We start from the raw sequence: 18,775 nt of genomic DNA on the forward strand, positions 1-18,775 counted from the left end.
TAATATGGTACAAAACCATCAATATATCCCTTTCGAGTTAAAGAGACTCCTAATAGCATCTTTAGCTTCGCCACGTGGCATTTCTTCCAAATTAAAATAATGAGGGGCTATATCAAGTAACCATTCACCCTGAATATGAGTTACTGTGCGAATAAAGTTCTTGCTGGTATGAATAAACTCATGGTAAAAAACCCACTGAACACCATTCTGCAACGTACTGGAAGGGTGTAAAGATACAACTTGAGAGTCCTTTACGGTCAAGTAGTGTCCACGCGAACTCCTAACAGCAACCTGCTGGAAGAATCCACAGAGCAAAACCTTTCTAATTTGTACAAAATTGCGATCTTTGGTTGAAGTTCCCATCAAACCATGCTTTACCATGATTTTGTCAAGTTGCTCCTTAACGGAATATGCAGCAGAAAGTGAGCGTGGATTCAAAAAGTTTTCTTGGCAATATTGCCGTGCATAATTTAATCCTTGAACATGGATCTTAGAGTAGCTGTTAAACACATTCAATAAAGTTATGTGATCCCCTTCTGGTGCAGAAAATTTTGACTTTGCTAAATCGGCGTATTCTGCACTATCCTTGGGCCTCAAAAATATATTAGGAGAACATAATGTTGCTACTATTGACACAACCTCAGAGGAACAAGAATACTTTTTAGATTCAACCAAAACTTTAGAAAGCTGCGGTTCAATTGGAAATTCTGCCATGAGAGTTCCCTTTTCAGTTAGTTCACCTTCATCGTCCAGCGCTTCCAAGTAGTTCAGCTCTTCTAAGGCTCTCATCATAGTTTCTGGAGCAGGAGGATCCATGAAATCAAAGTGTACAAGGTCATCAATACCCAATTTTTTTAAACTTAGCACGACACTAGCAATGTTTGATCTTAATATTTCTGGAAATGACTGTTGAATGAGTTCCGTATTAAATGCAGACTCCGTATACAAACGGAAGCATTTTCCTGGCTTTGTTCTTCCCGCTCTTCCAGCACGTTGCTGCGCAGAGGCTTTTGAAATTGGGGATACTAGCAGAGATTCTACGCGAGCTCTCGGATTATAAACCTTCTGTTTAGAAAATCCAGGGTCAATTACATAAACAATTCCATCAATAGTAATAGAAGTTTCTGCAATGTTTGTTGCGATTACACATTTACGTCCATCTACAGGTTCAAAAACTTTCTGTTGTTGACTGGGAGGTAGTGATGAATAAAGCGGCAAAATTGTTAGATATGAACATGGGACATCCTTTTTAGCCAGAGCAACTTCTATCGCTTTCTTTGCATTTTCAATCTCTTCTTCTCCCGTCAAAAACAAGAGGATATCACCCTCTGGTTCAGAAATGTGTATATTGACAACGGTACGCACAGCAGCTTCCAGATAATCACGTTCCGGAGCAGCCGTGTAATAAATCTCTACGGGATGCATTGATCCAGGTATTTTTAAAACATCACATCCACCAAAGTAAGCCTGAAATTTCTTTGCCTCCAGAGTGGCAGACATTACAACAATTTTCAGATCAGGTCTTCTTTTTGAAATGTTCTTCATGAGACCGAATAATACATCGGTTGCGATTGTTCGTTCGTGAGCTTCATCCAAAACAATCATCCCATACCGTGACAAGAGCGGATCACTCATTGCTTCCTTCAGCAACATACCATCAGTCATGAACTTTAGTAGAGTTTTGTCTGAGCATCTATCCTCGAATCTGATGGAATAACCGACTGTTTGGCCGAGTTCAACGTCCATTTCCTGGGCAACTCTAGTAGCGACGGACATTGCAGCAACCCTTCTGGGCTGTGTGATTCCAATTGTGCGAAACCCAGATAATCCGGCTTCCAGGGCAAACTGTGACATTTGTGTGGTCTTACCACTACCAGTTTCACCAACTAGGATCAGAATCTGGTTCCTCTTGACCAACTTTACGAAATTTTTGCGAGCTTGCCATGCTGGCAGTCGTTTCCGCTGCTCCAAAATCTCATAATAGCGATTTGAGTATGGTAAATTTGTCCAGCGGTTTGTTCTTGGTTCAGTTTCTTCGGTGGGCGCTTTTTCTGGGATAGGCTCCGACCCCAAAGGGGCCTTCCTCTTTGCGTCTTGCGTCTCTGTAACATTTTCTGCTTTACAAACAACAAACAAACCTGTACCAGGAGAATCGCTAAATCGGGACTTCCGCTTCTTTCCCCCCGAGGAGTCCATTATTATTTTTGAGGTGCCACAACAACGTGCGGCTACGCACATTCAACAGCGTGTACAAAATTTATAAGAGCATTAATTAGTCCAAGGAGTAAATGGTCTAACCATTTTTATCATGATATTATCGGATGGATCCTTTGGTTGATAAATGATAGCGTCGAATATAGTCACGCTTTTAATAAAATAAAATAGCGCTACAATGAGCACTAATACTACTGACCATGTGATGTTAAACAGCAGAATGTACTTGTACAAATCACTAGAGTTCTTTTCGTCTATAAAATCGTTCATGTCTGAGGGAACTTTTCCCAAACATCCCGTCAAGGCAGGCTGGTTCCAGTTAACATCTAAATTCAGATATAAGTCATTTTAAAAGTTACCTTTCTCCTCAATTAAGTCCTTGAAAGCGTTACAGACCGCTGTGTCCTCGATATTGCACGATGAGCCATTGTCCGAAAGTGCCAGTGCTATCATTTTTCTCTTTATTAGGTAATCTGGATGGTTGCATTCCCTTATTTCATGATGATTGAATGCCTCCAAATCGAGTTTGCATGCTACAACATGATATGAATGGGAAGAAAAACAAACGTAGAGATCCGGTTATGATGAATCTACAATTCTTGACAGCATTTACAGCAGATTCATCAAAACGGCGTTCACACCATTGTCTAGAGTTTACAAATACCCAAATGAGACTTGAAAATTGGATTATTAGCCATAACCACATCAGCACCGCGGAAAGCCAAGGGAACCATTTCACAGTACAACCAAAGCAATCAAGCCACTTTCCAGTAGACATGAAATGACTCAGTGCATAGTTGGAGAACATGTTACACATCCTAGCTAGAAAAATTGACAAAATGAGCAAAATTCCTGCACAATGCTATAAAGGGCAATTTTCATTCTTACCTGTAGTTATCGTCAAGGTGATTATAAACAAGCTAATCATGTGTATACTCCTTGAGGAACAGCTATAGTTAACAAAGAAACTGAACCCAGTGATCAAATAGTGAAACACAAAGGTCAAAATAATCCCTGAGTGTGTGTAATGACTGGATGGAAAACTCACCTACGACTAGGATCCAGCTCACCAGATTGTAAAAGAAACTTGCTCTCCATAGGTATCTCCTCCTTTTCCAGTTGAACCTAAGGGACTCCAAACTTCTTCCAAAACAACCGCAGTAGTTGATACTGCGGTACGATGTCGTGGAATTTGCCATCTGGAACGCTGAGTTCACCCGTCTATCGCACTAATATTACGGTTCAATACCAAAATAAGTTGGTGTAAAGGCATTTTATACTGAACATTTTCTACACATTGCCCCTTATTGTGAATTAAAGCGCGTGTCCCTCGTATCTTGAACCTATAAATACAAACGTCGAGTTTATAGGCTTTCGCAGCCTTTATACTGAAACCATTTCATGTAACCCATTAAAATGTGAATGTAACGAAGCAAATGTTACAATTGGAGGCGTACCATGGGGAAGCGACTGCACACCCAAATCGGCAGGAAGAACATCACAAGTAGCTCACCATGTACACAAATGCCAACTAAGGCCATGCTACATTTTGTTTCAGCTTAATGTATTTCACAGAATTCTAAACGATTCTTTGGGTATAACGGTGTTGAATAGACATGGACAATCTGGATGAACCGTCGGATTGTCGTGCCTCAACAGACCAAGCCGTAGAGAAATATACTCAATTAAGCAGGAAGATAGTATCGCTGAAGAAGAAATGGGAACTTTGTATATTTCAGGTGACCCTTGAGAATGAGCCAGAAAACATTTCCATCAAGAAGCAATTGTCGCGTTTTAACCGACTGATTCGCTCAACAATGCAATATTTGAAGCCAAAGGATTGTAAGTTTCAACTTATGCCCTCCATAAAACCTTTAGGTACTACCCTGTTCCATCAGCTATGTTCTGAGTTTAGAGAAAATGACAAATTCGTAAAATGTGTATACACACTCACCATTCGCTGGTGGTTTTGCTGGAGATTCAGTCTTCACCTATCGCTATTTCCCTATCTAGGTACTTTAAAAATTATTGACACACTAACCATGCAGGATATGTTCCGATGCTGTATAATATTCTGCTTGGAATTCATACAGTCTTTGAAACAGCTGTTAAGTATACTCTTATGTTATTGGAGACACATGATGAATTGAAAATGTTCCTAGATCCACTTTTAAAATTTACAAATGTAGCCATTAAGCTTGATGATAATGTAGAGTCGTGCAGCGGTGAATTGCTGAATCTCCTACCCAAGTTTTCAAAGGTTGGAATTACTGATGTAGATAACAAGATATGTAAGGAGTTTTCCAGCTTTATAACACAATTTGCATTGCTACCTTCATCAAAGGATCTGGATTCAGAAAGCATAAAACTTTGTGTCCATGACACATTGGAAATTATATGGAAGAACATTATAAAAACGATACATGATGGATATAAAAATGAGTGTAAATGCAGTGGTAATATGCTAGTACCGTTATTTGATCTTTATGCGTTTGCATTATTTAAGGGTGAGTCTACCATGGAGCCTTTAACATTTAACGCCAATCTCGGCAGAGTATATGGTCTATTTGCCAAGTGGATATTGGAAAAAAATAATCTTTCTAAAGTGGAGTCGAGCATTATTGAAAGAGTAAAATCTTCATCAATAGATCCTGATGTATTATCTAATATACAAACTCATGTTGATCAATGCCATGTTACCCGTTTCACTCAAAATATTTCAATCAAAAAAGAAGATGGCAAGAGTGTTGAAACTTTTAATGTAGGAATTGGAGACAGTATAATCATACGTTCATTCGGTACAGTCTTCTCTAGTGCAGTGCAATTTTGCAGAGAATACAATTTTATCCCTCCAGAAATGTTGCTGTTATCGGCATCTTTCCTAAAAATTGAAGACTCTAAAGTCAGTTTCTTGGAAAACTACCAAGACCTTGATGTTTTAAAAACAGGGGATGATTGCGATACAACATTGTACTCGCAGCTAATCACTTCTGACATTGGCAGAGAAGTAATCTCTAGGGAGTTTGGAGAAACCAGATGTTATGTATCAAATTTATGTTTACCTGATATTGATACAGAGCATAAATCAGGGTTATGCCCATGTTTTTATAAAATGTATGAAAGTATAGCTCTTGCTGCTGGTCATTCTTTGGAGACCGGTAAACTCTCTTTCATTGTCTCAACAAACGATAAAATTGTCAAAAAGACATCTGTAAAATTTGTGTTATCAAGGGATTTCGCATCGCATATTTTAAATCGTGTCAAAATTGCGCTTGATAAAAAGAAAACTTGCATTTCTAACATTTCAATTCACGTTAAGGGGCTATCTGAAAATATTTGCAAAGATGTTGAATTTTTAAAGTCTACATCTCCTTTAGTACCCGCATTAATATCTCTAGCTACAGTAATGGATGATTCCGTATACATTGACACTGAAGACTCTAACAAAGGTTTGATACGTGTGCTGTTACGGTTCAGAAATTCCATTGATACAAAACTTCCTAAAAATGCATGGAACATACTCGCAAAACTACTATACATGGAGATTTCGACAGATAGTAAAATGGCCCTAGAATATGGAAATGAACAGTTAAGTCTATACAGAACACTTTTGATAAGATATTTATTACAAATAGCGATTTTGCAATCAAATTATTCTTACAAATTTAAAATAGGTAAAAGGGGCCTTGATATATCCATTTCATTTGTAAGAAGGTTATTTAGACTGCTAAGTTTTAGAATTAATCGCAATTTTATGAACAAGGAACAGTTTGTAAGGTTTCTTAAAACGAGGGCTATTACAAAGAGACCAAAATATTCAGAAGATACAGAAGAAGATGAGGATTCTGACGATATTTATGATGATTGGACAGTTTTTGGTCTTTTGGAATATTCGCCGACTCATGTACTAAGAAAAGAGTTGCTACCAAAGAGTTTTAAAACTGAAGATATAGGCGTAGAACCTTATACACATCATAATAGCAGTTACACGTCAGATTTTTACTTTTTTGATGTTATATATGAACTCTTTGGAATAATAAGGTTTAGTTTTGAGTTTGAATATAATATCATAGACAATTATATGTCACACTTTTTTACACTGCTGTGTTCCAAAAGCGATGACTTTATGGACGAGTTTAACAGAGATGTGCTAAATTCCTCAATTATTAGGGCTATTTTTAGAACAAACGAATATGGAGAAAAGGTTGACAATGAAAATCTGGTGCACAGTTTTGGAATCGTTTCTAAGCCTAATAAAACTTTGGAAATACTGGGCCTCCTTGAAACTAAAGACAGGTTTACAAAGAGAAGGATACCTGATCCGGAACCTATTGTAGGATCTCTGGTGCTATCTAACAATAGGTTTAAAAGACAAGAATTTTATCGAGTATCCTCACGCATCATAGACGCGATTACTAGGTATGCTAATATAGCATTCATCTCTAGGGCGTTGTGTATATGGAATTCCTCTCTACCTATTGATAGTGTTAGCTCTGTAAAATCCCACAAGATTGCTTCAGCTAGATCTACTTTTACAATTCTTATCCTGAGAATTATAACAGTGTTTCTCAATAATGTTGGGGATGTGTGTGATTTGATATCAATCGAACCGCTAGTATCCGCTATAAATGTAATTTTTATAAATTTAGAATTGATTCACAAAAGGCAGGAATTTAAAGATTATGCCGAAATTATAAGTTCAGATTCCTCTGAATACTCAAATTCTGGATGTATGAGTGTGGATTTAAAATCTGAAGTATTTGAAGATAAATGCGTAACTTCAGAACCAGATAAGTCTGACCATGTACTTGGTGTATCTGTGGAAAATCTTGATGATTTTAATGTGCAAGTTCTCGATAATTGGAAAAGGAACAAACTGGTGAATAAAATATTAATACATAACAAACGCAAGCTGTTGCGTGAACAAAGATATCTTGAGGCAAATTTACTATTGCATGTATCGCACACCTTTGTTAGAATTATAAATAATGTGGTTCTTGAACTTTCTCACACTCTGTTGGATGTAGATCAAGGATTCTTGTCAAAACTAGGAACAAAACAATCGCAAGGTATGTCATTTATCTTTATCACATTACTATACAGAATATCACCAAACTTTTGTAATAAGTTGTACGGGAGAAGATCTTGAAATATACAACAATGTATTAGAGCTGTTATCACTTATATATGAAACCATTGTCACTATATCTCGCCTGTGTGTAATCATATCTTTCAACTCAATACATTCAAAACACGATGAACATTTGGAACAGACAAAGAATTTGCACGGATATTTTGATAATAAAACTGTTGAGCTAATTAGAGAAATTGGAATCTTGAAAAAGAAGGCCAAATTGGAGATTGATCGCATATTTTCAATACAACTACAAGAAACTTTATCCGAGTTACCAACACAAGCTGATTGCAACTCGTCCGATGATTTGGACGATTTTATAGATTTTGAAACGGACAAGCATTTGTCAATGCTTACATATAAGGACAATGTGTTTAAACGCCCAAGGGTATGTTTTATGTCTATTGAACAAACATTTATAGAATGGTGGTGCTGAAACTAGGCTCAATAACGTTCGTTTACGAAGTGAATGGGAATGCATGATAAGAACTTATTTAACGTAGCTTGTTTCTAGTTTTTGTTATCGTAATTACTTTGCTATTTCTTTTTGTTTGTTAAAAATCTTGTGATACATGCAGTCCATAATACATTTCATACAGTATCCATTATATTATTTTTGAGGTTAGAGAATAAAATGCGAATTTATTTTGGATGCAGTCCTGTTATTTTGATGAATAATGATGATATTCCCTGCTAAACTTTGTTACTTTTATCCAGAGAAAAGTGAACAGGGTATCACATATTTGCGACAATACAACTCAATTGTGATTTTAAACCTTTATAAGTTGCAGGGTCATCTCACTTGTAACAATTTGTTCCAATTTACAATTTAGAAAATTGTTCTTCAGGTAATTGTTCTATACTGCATGCTAATTAGGTGGGGTAGCCTCATTCTATTAACTTGACTACTATTTCTTCACTCATAAAGGGGAGATATACCTGTCCCAAATTCAGAAATAAGACTAATAACCTGGCAGATATCATCGTATTAGGCATAAGTCTTTGGTATTTTACAACATCTAATGATTTAAACCACAAAGACACATTTCTTGAAAACAAAAGAACAAATTGCAAACAAGGTATTATTCAACAAAAATGGAGAAATTTACCATATACATCGATAAAAACCCTGGAAATACATTAATAAACGTCTATAATAAGGATGGTCGACATTATTATGACATTGATGATAACAAAGTTATTCTAACAGAAGACAGCTGTCCCGACGGATTAGAAATATACAAGGCAATAACTCATAGCTTACAAAATGGTGCAAAAATTAAATGCATCAAACAAAAAGATCAGATTTTGTCAGATTTTAACGGTGAGTATGATAGTGTTTCCGTCTGCTATTGGATGAAAGATAGTTCCTATGAGCACCCTCTCTTAATACATGTAAAATGTGGAAATTCTCACGCATATTTTGCTAATAATGGTGACAATACATGGAAAAAAATTAAGAGAGAAGATGGGAAGGATACGGAACAACTAAAGGGTAAACTTCTAGATAAGAAGCTCGATGAAATTAATTGTAATGTGAACTCGTTTATTTACATTGATATTTCCAGGACATACAAATACCCCTATAATAGTTACTGTACTTCCACAATAAATGTGATTGAGGACAATTCGATGGTGGAAGATGGTTTTGTTGCATATGAGCATCTTGATAACACTAGGACATCCTTTGGTATAAACAGATTTTGGAACGGAGAAGATTATGTCAAGTTTGCCACTCCATCTCTTACCGTTTATAGCGTGTCTAAAGTAGTCGTTTGGTTTTGGATTAGGGACATTGAGAAAAAGAATCCTCTGCTAATTTGCATAAAGTCCGGAAACACCCTCTTTTATTACTCTCACAGTACAAACGAACTCTGGAGCACAATACAGATTAGAGTGTTGCATATTTCAAGAGTACTTGATCTAGAAAATTGCAGAAGGAATAATGCCCATATTTTGGATATTTCAGATTATACAACAAATGCAGAATGTACAGTTTGTCAAAAAGAGCTTTCTAGAGTATTAAAGTCTAAGAACTCATGCAATTATACCACTTATTCTTATTCTCCCAAATATAGTGACAAAAACAACATTTCAATTGCATTCTTCGTGGTTTTTGACACTCGTCAAATAGGCTTACCAGTTGTTTCTGGACTCAGAAATCTTTCCGTTTATTACTATCCAAAGGTAAAGGGAATTCCTCTCCTTATTAGTTTTCAGTCGCAAGGTGAAGAGTGGTATGAGAGGACGAACTTAAAAAATGTATGGAGAAAAGTTTATGATAAAGATGCTCTAAGATCCGATGATTGGCCTAATAGCCTGCTTCCAGAGCTGCTAACAAAGATTGCCATAAACCTAGAGATAACAACTGGAACATATGTTCATTTGGGAGAAACTGTATATGTAGAAAAGGATGAAATAGAAGGTTATTATTGTAAATTTACCCACAAACTGAAAGGAGAATACCCGTTTATTATGGAAAATATCACGCATAATAGGGCTAGTCTAGCTGGAATACCCACATCTGATCCAATTTTGAGCGTTTCAGTAGTATACTGGACAGAAAGTTTTGATTTTGATGTTCCTCTCCTTGTAATATTAAAAAATTGTGATGATAAGTTAGCTTATTATATAAACAACGAAGACATCTGGAAGCCTTTTAATGGTGCCGAATATGATATTAGAGGGATAGTTGGCCAGTACAACTGCGAACTAAATGGAGTGCATGCACTGGATATATCAAAAATGGAGTCATATAAATGTCTCAATCCTACTTGTTCCACATTGATTAGTGTCAGAAAGGATATATCCAAAGAAAATATAAAGCATGGATTTATCAAATGTACTAGCACTTGTGACAATCAAGACTCGTTTTCAGTACATACCTTCACAAGCAACAATGTTAAGCAAGATGGTATCGCACTTAAAGACAAAATTTATGAATTTTGTACATATTTTTGCACAGAAAACAGTGGAAGTCCAGCACTGATATACTTTAGTAGCCCGCTAAATTGTTGGTATCGAAGAACAATGGAACATAAGAATGACTGGGAAGTAGTAGATTTGGAATCTCAGCCTATTAATGAGAATGATATAGTAAGCATACAGAGAAATATACTGATACCTATATCTCCATGTGTAACGATAGAAACCGATAAAATTTTAAGGAAGGGTGGAGTTAGCAAGTATTACGACTATGAAGCAGAAGTAGAAATTCAATTTACAGAAAAAGATACAGTGCCAGGATATCACAAATATGTCCACGAAGTACAAAATGGAACATTTATTCTAAAGCATACACTCTATGAAAACATTGTTATTGAGGATGTAATCTCTGAAGATCCTCTGGATTCTGTTTCGGTATTTTACGCTTCTAACGATAGTGAAAAGAGGATTCCACTTCTTTTGGAACTGTCAACTTTTTATGGAGCATGCACATACTATGAGGAAAATATGGAGACCAAAATGTGGACTGCAGTACCTCTTGGGAGTATTTCTCGGTTAGATGGAAAGAATCTTGCGGATACACTTGATCAAATATATAAAAGGTATTTCCCTGTTCCTTCATGTAAAATATTTTTGGGTATTTGTGGAGCCGCAGGAGCACTTGGTCTTCTTTGGAACTTTATTCCTCGTATTAAATCCGAGAAAAAGTTCTATCAAAAGATTAACATGCTCACCTATAAATTGCTCTCGAAGCGATACAAAAGTGTGCAATAAGTTGACAATTTTAGCTCCGTTGCATAAAATATGGCAATGCCAATTTTTAAAATTTATGCTACTTGTTTTTTACATGGTCATAATACATCTCAAGTATACAACGATTCCGTCTCCACAGGATAATAGCAGGTAAAGTAAAATGTCAAGATTTTAATGGAAACTTTACATAAGAGTAAAAATTTCTTCTGCATACTGGACACTTGTCATTTCTAAGCCCATATAGACACTTTGAGCAGAATGAACCGTGCCCACATGGTAATAAAACAGTGTCCATTTTATTTGCGATACAAATGAGACATTCAGTGTCGCGAACGTCTCCCATTCCAAACATATCCCTGGGTTCTTGAGGTTTTATTGCATCTCCAGAGAATACTACTTGTTTAAAAACTCTTGTTGAAAGTCTAGATAACGATGAAGTGTACGCCTCCGATTTGAACTTTCTGAATCCAACGAGTGTTATTTCAGCGTATCCCTACAAATTTCCACATTTTGCATGTTAAACCATACCTGATGACTTTCTACTCCACCTTCACTGAAAATTCTTGGATCCTGGGTCTAAAAATGCATGTAAACGTGAAGGAAAATCGTACCCTTGGTGTGTAGAGGACAATGACCAGTGGTATCCTCTTGTTCACAGTGTCTTCTTGGGACATTACCAGAGCATCCCATATAGATGTGTTGATTCCACTGCTCTCGACATACTAAATGTGTGTTTCAAGTATACAATAAACCTACGTCAATGGTTGGCTTTATTTTGCACTCTATTTTCGAGCCGGCGTTGAAACATATGGGTTCTGAGGAACAAAAGTTGTGTTGGCTACACAGGAGAGAAATATCTCCGCACGATTCGCTAGCGTTGCTCATGCTACCAATGGAATCCTCCAGCAGGAATCTCCTTTCCGGGTAAAAGGGGAGAGTCAAGCTCCTTATAAAACTCAAGGATCGACCAACTATACTGTTCTCCATGGTCCTCTTTTTACGTGAGTCACTTGCTTTGGAGGCGATTGTAATCGCTTCTACAATTTCGATGGGCACACCCCAGTGTGCGCTTACAAATGTCGTTTTTGAGCAGTCAAAGTTGAAATTTATGGCAAGACTGGTGCTTCTGTTTTCATTATCGTACATTCTGCCGACGTAATCGACTGGATTCGGGTCATCGAGGGAGACTCTGATGGAATTTGCATCCAGCGACAGCGGCATTCTTATCCTTGGGATGGGTACGGGCTTCACTCGCCTTTTGAACCTTAAAATTTGATTAAAGTGGGTGTAGTAGAGATCTACAATTTCGCTGGCGTACTCAGCCATTCCGTGTAGGTGTATAGCCTTTGGGTTTATGTGCAGTTGTTTCGCAATGTGCCATATTGAGTGGTATTCATAAATCAGGTAGAAGATCCTGGCGAGTATCAGTGAAAAGACGAACAAAATCAGTAGATTCGACATCCCATAGCTTTGCAAAGCTCCGGACTTTCCAGCGATGAAGCGACTGTTTGCCACATTTCTGTAGCAGAACCAGTCAAACTGTTTCAGGTAGCTTTCCATGGTGGTACAAAAATGTGGTCCGTCATAAAATTTGCGGCATTTGCGTCGCCATGTGTAAAATGTGTTTTTTGAAGGCGCTACATGTAGGGTTTGGCCGCGGAGCTTCGCTCCTTCCTTTTCTCCATTTCTACAGCATTCTGCTACTTTTTGTATACTAGGGGAGGATACACGCAAATGTAGTGAACATGGCGGTATCTAAGCGTAAGAAGGTCGTGAATCTTACGTCATGTAAAAAGGACGCCAAGACCAGGAAAAATAACCTGGTAGAAAGCATCAGGAACACCATCAATAAGTTTAGCGAGGCAAAGGAGTCTGAGGCAGGTGCGTACATTTACCTCTTGTCCCTGAGCAACCAGAGGAACTCGCCCCTCAAGAACCTTCGCGCCATCCTCCTGCCAGGGAGGCTCTTCTACGGTAAGAACAAGGTCATGCAGCTGGCTCTTGGAACAAAGCCTGAGAATGAACTGTACGATGGCGTCCACAAAATCGCAAAGGACATTGTCGGAGAAGTAGCTCTCTTGGTCACCAGCGACCATCCAGATTTGGTCGCTGAGAAGGTCAACAGCTACAAAGTGCGCGACTTTGCAAAGTCCGGGAACATCGCAACGGAAACCATCGTTCTTAAGGAGGGAGGAAGTGATTTCGAACAAGTGCCTGGAAATATGGAGGCCCAGTTCAGGAACCTGGGACTGCCAACATCCCTAAAGATGGGAAAAATCGTTTTAATGGGCGACTACGTGCTAAGTGAAGAGGGAAAGCCATTGACACCGAATCAAGCTCACGTTTTGAAACTTTTGGGCATTCGCACAGCGGTCTTTAGCGCCAAAGTCCACAGTTGCCTGTCAGATGGGGAATACAAAGTTTTTAACTAACCAATAGATATAAACTTTATAAAATGTCTCTTGCCATGTGTAAACATGACATTTATGTGTCTTGTGCACCTGATTTGTGTCTCCGCAGTAGTCGTCTCTTACACATTCAATACACCAGCGGATTCCTTGGCCAAATTCACCGCTTTTGATACAATCGTAAGTTTTGTAGTCATTTGTGGCAGCATCTGCTGTCGTTTATGTAGATTTCTGCAAAGATTCCACTCCTCTGTCTACACGCCCTTTCTCTTTAGGCAAAACGCGCAATAGATCGAGTATGTGGAGAATATTCCGAAAGTGTGTTGGCAAAATGCTCGGAAAAGCGACCATTGGTACGGGTTTCACGTCTGTAGACATTGCCCTTTAGACGAATCTCTCTTTAAATCTTGATGATGGCCATTTACATTTAAAGGTACATCCTTGCGTATCAGAGATTTTGCAGGACGACGTTGATTCCATTTCAAAAAAGTATGGTTATTCATGGTCATACACAGCAACACATAGGTTATGCACTGAATTGAAAAAGGATATTTCCATCGTATCCGATTGTTTCATCGGCGCAAGTGACTTTATAAGGATTGTTCTTAAGGATGAATACATACAGTCAAGGCTAGAATCCATGCTTTCGGACGAAAGATTGGGAATACCTATCATGAACAATGAGTGTGTAGTGGTTGATTATTTCGGACCAAATGTAGGAAAGGAGCTCCATCTAGGTCATTTACGTTCGCTGGCAATGGGTCAGATGGTATCAAATGTGTTAGAGTTTTATGGAGCCACAGTTCATCGCAGGAACCATGTTGGTGATTTTGGATCACAATCGGGTGTTATAATACGTTACCTTTTAGAATATGACCCAAAAACATTAGAATCATTGGACTATGGGACCTGCAACACAAGTATAAATATGGAAAAGGAAAGGATGGTCAGAGGTCACAAGTATCCTGAAGAAGTTATTGATACTACAGATAGACGTCTTGGTTTAGGTGGGATAGATTTTCCGGATCAACTTACTATAAGCACACTTGGAGAGTATTATAGGATCTCAACTTTGAAATACAAAGATGATGATTTGTTTGCACACCGAGCTCGCTTGGAAACAACTGCTCTGCAGAATGGTAAAAGTGTTGCACAAAAGCAATGGGACAATGTTGTAAAAATATCTCTACGGCATTTTACCGAGATATTAAAGAGCTTTAACGCTACAAAGTTAAAACACATTCCAGAGAGTTGCTACAAGATTCGTGCAAATCAACTAATTGATTCTCTACTGGAGGCTGGAGTTGCCAAACAATTTGGAGATTCATATGTAGAGGTGTTTCTTTCAGATTGTAAAGACTCGGGTGCGAATAGATCTGTTTTGCGTACCAGAGATGGAGCGCTCACATATATGGCAACGGATCTAGCCGCCTTACGTCATCGCATTTCTACGCACAAACCAGATATCATAATTTACATAACTGACGAAGCCCAGGAATTTCACTTTAAGAGGGTATATACATACGTACTTTCCATATACTTATTTAGCTTGAAGAAATCGCAATAAAGGCAAACATTCTTGGAGATTGCAAGATTGAACATATGGGCTACTCTCCCATATTATCGCAGGAAGGTGATAAAATTAGGTCAAGATCTGGAACGCAGTATCGTATTTCCGAAACTTTGTCTCAGATAAAAAAACTGGCCAGGGATATGATTGTTCAAAATGGTGACTACATATCACAAACAACTCATGTTTTGTCCGAGAGAATAGGTAATGTGTTAGCGGCCAACAGATTTATTTAGGGGCTGGAGGTATATTATTTTCTGAGTTGTCGACTCATCATGAAAAGAGTGATAAATACTCTATTGATCGCATTGCAGCCACAGGCCTTAATCCCCTCTTTTCTTTGTTGCTCTCGTATTCATCAGCCTTTTCAATACTAAATCGACTTTTACACTCTAGAACACCGCCAGAGTACATTAAGGGTATGTGAAGCACATTTATACTATGCACTTTCAGACGATGGATTTCGAAATGAAACTGAAAGGAGTTTGGCACTGACGCTGATGGGATTAGAAAATGAAGTATATTACTCACTAAAATCAAGGATATCTCATAGACTTTGTAAATATCTCCGTACTGTCTCTGAAAGATTTGAATTGTTTTGTAAAGAGACCACAATAGTTGACGGGAACAAGGTCCATCTAGGCTCTCTAAATTTGGTAAAACTCACATACAGAGTAATGAAACTTGTTTTTTCACTTTTAGGTATCAAGCCAGTGGAAAAGTTTTAAAAAATTAGTCTTTTCTTAATATTTATCATTTTAGAGCCTTTTTCTCTGCCGCATCAGCATCGCGCATAAACTGGCGAACTTGTTTTGGTGTCATATCAAACACAAAATCTGGCGGGGGAACTTCTATATTCTCCGTTTCAATATACATCTTTGACAGATCAAAGCTGAGATCGTATTTTCTAAAGTGGTGCCAATTGTACATCCACCCGTGAACTGCGCCAAGGTTGAGGGTTCTGAATTCCTTGATTTCTCCATCTGAAAAATATTTATAACATTAAAGGAAACAATACCTTGTAGTACAGGTAGATTGTAGACATTATATGCATCAGGGGGAGGTGGTATATGAGTGAGTTTGAATACCAACTGCAGGGTTCCCTCTTTGTAGACACATGAAGGAGTTCTCAGGTCAATATGTGCAAACGGTCTGTATGCACGTTGTATTCGCGAATATTTTTGTCTTTCTTTTGGGTCACGTCTGGACCGGAATGTAGCACGTTCCCATTGTTTAACAAGTGTGTTTTTGGGAACATTTATAAATATGAGTGGAGGCTTTTTACCTTCGGGTGCGATTTCCGTAAATTCGTAATCTGGACCTGCCATGCGATTAAAAAGATCATTATAGGTACTGTTGTATGAATACTTGTGTTGTTCAAATGGTGGAGGCACTTCTTCCGATGTTTGATAATATTCTAAAACTTGAGGGGAGTTTGGAATTTCCTTGACAACTTCATCTGTGTATGATTCAGTATTCACTAATTTCCCGGAATAATCGACGATAACCTTTATGTCATCTACATTTAAACCAGGAATCCATGAACTTATGGTCAAGTATGGAGTCCCTTCACGCAAGAGCATCTCTGTTGTGTTATAAGGAGGTGGGAGTGTGATCTTTTTAAAACCGGAATCAGGTTCATCATCAAACATTCCCAAACGCTTTACCTTCTTTGGCTTCTTCTTTTTGACCCTTTCAGCACGAAGTGCGTCCTGTGTCATTTCTGTCTCCCATTCATCTCCCGTCTGCGTGCGACCGTCCTTCGTATACAGGCACTCGTAGGATATTACAGTGTTTCCAAATAGCGCAACATCCTCAGGTACACATACTCCTGTCCTCTTTGCCGCATTGCATGGCGTAATCCGTCCCAAACGGCGCAGCTTTGCTTCGGGGAGATGTGACCTATCAAAGCCCTGGCCTTTCAGCGCAGAAGTGTTTAAAAACGAGAACCTCCTACAAAATACAGGCGTTACTAGTACAATATATAGGACATATCCTACATTAAAGTACATATCTCATTTCCGGTGGACTACTGAGATGTGATTTGGTGAGAACTACCGCCAACTATTATATTATGGAGGCACAGGGCACATCCATTTAAATAAAACAATTACAAAAGACGAAAATTATAAACATAATCTGGAAATTTGGGCAAAGAACACACACCATAACATTACAGACGCGGATTCTTCCACCTCATTCCTAATTTTAACACATTATCGCAACGTGGCTTTATTAATCACATTATTATAGCCGCTTTAACCAATCAAAAAAGATGCACAGCATAAATGAAGCCAGTACTGGAGTTTCGTGATCTTTTAAACAATAGACGAGCCCATCTTTCATATGTGAAGCAGATTTATCACAATTTTGTTCTGAATAATGTACATCATCCGTAAGTTTTGCATACTATCCAGAACAGCTTCTCTTTGTTTCTTCTTCTTGACGGTCTTTCGTAGGAAATATGCATATCGTAGACATAGGGAGGTAGAAATAGATGAATCATTTAGGAAGGCTCACTTCACAAGGATATCTGGAACGCTCATGCAACATATCAGCAACCATGCAAAACTGGTTATAGAAACTTCGGCCAAAAAGTATGTTTCCAACGTAGCCTATGATGGCTTCTTCTTTACACTCTTGTACAATTGGAGACATATCAGCAAAAAGAATAACATAGTCATGCTGGTTGAACTAATAAAAATCTTAAGTGAAATGAAACGTGCTGATTGCAAGAATCTGCAACTATTTGAGAGCATTACAAGATTTCTAAATTTTATTCTCGTCTCTGATAGTTCTTGGCTTGACAAAGTTGAAGATATGGTCGATAAAAGAGAATCAATCGTCAAAGCTTGGAGGTCTGCTGGAAATTTCATATATGTAGGGAGTAAAAGAAGTTTTGACCAAAAGCTAGATGATAATATATTTGCGAATTTGATGTCAAGTTTTGAGAGGATCAAGGATCTTGTTCGAGTGTTATCAGTTCTTAGCCGGCTTGGAGAACTAGGGTTTGATACTCGTCCGATTAATGCTAACTTCTCATTTGCATTATCATGTTTAACACCGCACATTATCGAAAAATGTAGCATAAGGGATATGATCAACATTCTTTATTATATCGGACGTGTTAATAATGACCATATTGGAGATATAGAAAACCTTTTAAGTGCTATAGATCATAGATTAAATTGTGAATTAGCCCCTTTAACCCTTACAGATTGTGACAGGTTATTGCAAACTATGACATGCTATTCACTGAAAACTGGATCCAAGTTCGGGTTTTCATCACTTTCTCTATCAGTTTTAATAAATTTAGATTGTTTGTTTAATAAAGTGAAAATCCTTAGACACATCGGTAGAAATGATAAAGTGTATTTAAAGCTTTCATCGCAAAATAATTCGGAGAATAACGTAAATTTGAAGAGTTCCACAGGAAAACAACCACAGAATTGTGAATACTGCACAGAGTGCAAGAAAAGTTCCACCAACTTATTCACAGACATAGAATTGGTACAAGGCATATGCATGGATTTGTATGGAAGCTATGATTTCGTACACGAATTTTTGGACAGACACAAGATTTACTGCAGGAAACAGAATGACATTGCGAAGCCTAACCTTTACAAGTGGAATCGTATCCATTCCAACATTGAGATGGTTTCCCCTTACTTGGGGAAGGAGACTCTACCATATGCTACGATTTTGGAACAGAGAATATCGCAAGATAGAGTACAAATTACATAAGCATAT

The 18,775-nt window shown here is 37.9% G+C and overlaps 10 protein-coding genes across 10 annotated transcripts; 6 read left to right on the forward strand and 4 right to left on the reverse strand.

Annotated features, from left to right (window-relative positions):
• Positions 1-18: 18 nt before the first annotated feature.
• On the reverse strand, positions 19-2,196 carry BEWA_042290 (Helicase associated domain HA2 containing protein; the record flags this gene model as incomplete). Its single annotated transcript, XM_004833586.1, has 1 exon — positions 19-2,196. One exon carries the CDS (start codon positions 2,194-2,196, stop codon positions 19-21), a length of 2,178 nt encoding a protein of 725 aa, XP_004833643.1.
• Positions 2,197-2,268: 72 nt separating this feature from the next.
• BEWA_042300 (uncharacterized protein) lies at positions 2,269-3,413 on the reverse strand (the record flags this gene model as incomplete). The annotated part of the gene is made up of 5 exons (XM_004833587.1): positions 2,269-2,540; positions 2,574-2,747; positions 2,782-3,066; positions 3,103-3,228; positions 3,263-3,413. The coding sequence occupies 5 exons, from the start codon at positions 3,411-3,413 to the stop codon at positions 2,269-2,271; spliced, it is 1,008 nt and encodes a 335-aa protein (XP_004833644.1).
• A 417-nt stretch (positions 3,414-3,830) lies between these two features.
• Positions 3,831-4,364, forward strand: BEWA_042310 (hypothetical protein; the record flags this gene model as incomplete). Its single annotated transcript, XM_004833588.1, has 1 exon — positions 3,831-4,364. The coding sequence occupies one exon, from the start codon at positions 3,831-3,833 to the stop codon at positions 4,362-4,364; it is 534 nt and encodes a 177-aa protein (XP_004833645.1).
• A 2-nt stretch (positions 4,365-4,366) lies between these two features.
• On the forward strand, positions 4,367-7,851 carry BEWA_042320 (conserved hypothetical protein; the record flags this gene model as incomplete). Its single annotated transcript, XM_004833589.1, has 3 exons — positions 4,367-7,283; positions 7,318-7,736; positions 7,771-7,851. 3 exons carry the CDS (start codon positions 4,367-4,369, stop codon positions 7,849-7,851), a joined length of 3,417 nt encoding a protein of 1,138 aa, XP_004833646.1.
• Positions 7,852-8,443: 592 nt separating this feature from the next.
• Positions 8,444-11,068, forward strand: BEWA_042330 (hypothetical protein; the record flags this gene model as incomplete). Its single annotated transcript, XM_004833590.1, has 1 exon — positions 8,444-11,068. The coding sequence occupies one exon, from the start codon at positions 8,444-8,446 to the stop codon at positions 11,066-11,068; it is 2,625 nt and encodes an 874-aa protein (XP_004833647.1).
• A 142-nt stretch (positions 11,069-11,210) lies between these two features.
• On the reverse strand, positions 11,211-12,607 carry BEWA_042340 (conserved hypothetical protein; the record flags this gene model as incomplete). Its single annotated transcript, XM_004833591.1, has 4 exons — positions 11,211-11,540; positions 11,576-11,623; positions 11,659-11,769; positions 11,804-12,607. The coding sequence occupies 4 exons, from the start codon at positions 12,605-12,607 to the stop codon at positions 11,211-11,213; spliced, it is 1,293 nt and encodes a 430-aa protein (XP_004833648.1).
• Positions 12,608-12,726: 119 nt separating this feature from the next.
• BEWA_042350 (60S ribosomal protein L10e, putative) lies at positions 12,727-13,516 on the forward strand. The gene has a single exon (XM_004833592.1). It carries the CDS (start codon positions 12,793-12,795, stop codon positions 13,477-13,479), a length of 687 nt encoding a protein of 228 aa, XP_004833649.1. The 5' UTR covers positions 12,727-12,792; the 3' UTR covers positions 13,480-13,516.
• A 270-nt stretch (positions 13,517-13,786) lies between these two features.
• BEWA_042360 (arginyl-tRNA synthetase, putative) lies at positions 13,787-15,753 on the forward strand (the record flags this gene model as incomplete). Its single annotated transcript, XM_004833593.1, has 5 exons — positions 13,787-13,808; positions 13,971-14,968; positions 15,004-15,229; positions 15,262-15,444; positions 15,479-15,753. The coding sequence occupies 5 exons, from the start codon at positions 13,787-13,789 to the stop codon at positions 15,751-15,753; spliced, it is 1,704 nt and encodes a 567-aa protein (XP_004833650.1).
• Positions 15,754-15,778: 25 nt separating this feature from the next.
• BEWA_042370 (conserved hypothetical protein) lies at positions 15,779-17,037 on the reverse strand (the record flags this gene model as incomplete). The annotated part of the gene is made up of 2 exons (XM_004833594.1): positions 15,779-16,008; positions 16,044-17,037. The coding sequence occupies 2 exons, from the start codon at positions 17,035-17,037 to the stop codon at positions 15,779-15,781; spliced, it is 1,224 nt and encodes a 407-aa protein (XP_004833651.1).
• A 370-nt stretch (positions 17,038-17,407) lies between these two features.
• BEWA_042380 (conserved hypothetical protein) lies at positions 17,408-18,769 on the forward strand (the record flags this gene model as incomplete). Its single annotated transcript, XM_004833595.1, has 1 exon — positions 17,408-18,769. One exon carries the CDS (start codon positions 17,408-17,410, stop codon positions 18,767-18,769), a length of 1,362 nt encoding a protein of 453 aa, XP_004833652.1.
• Between the last annotated feature and the right edge of the window lie 6 nt (positions 18,770-18,775).

This window comes from Theileria equi (genome assembly GCF_000342415.1).
Source record: "Theileria equi strain WA chromosome 2 map unlocalized gcontig_1105316255037, whole genome shotgun sequence".
NCBI lineage: Eukaryota > Apicomplexa > Aconoidasida > Piroplasmida > Theileriidae > Theileria > Theileria equi.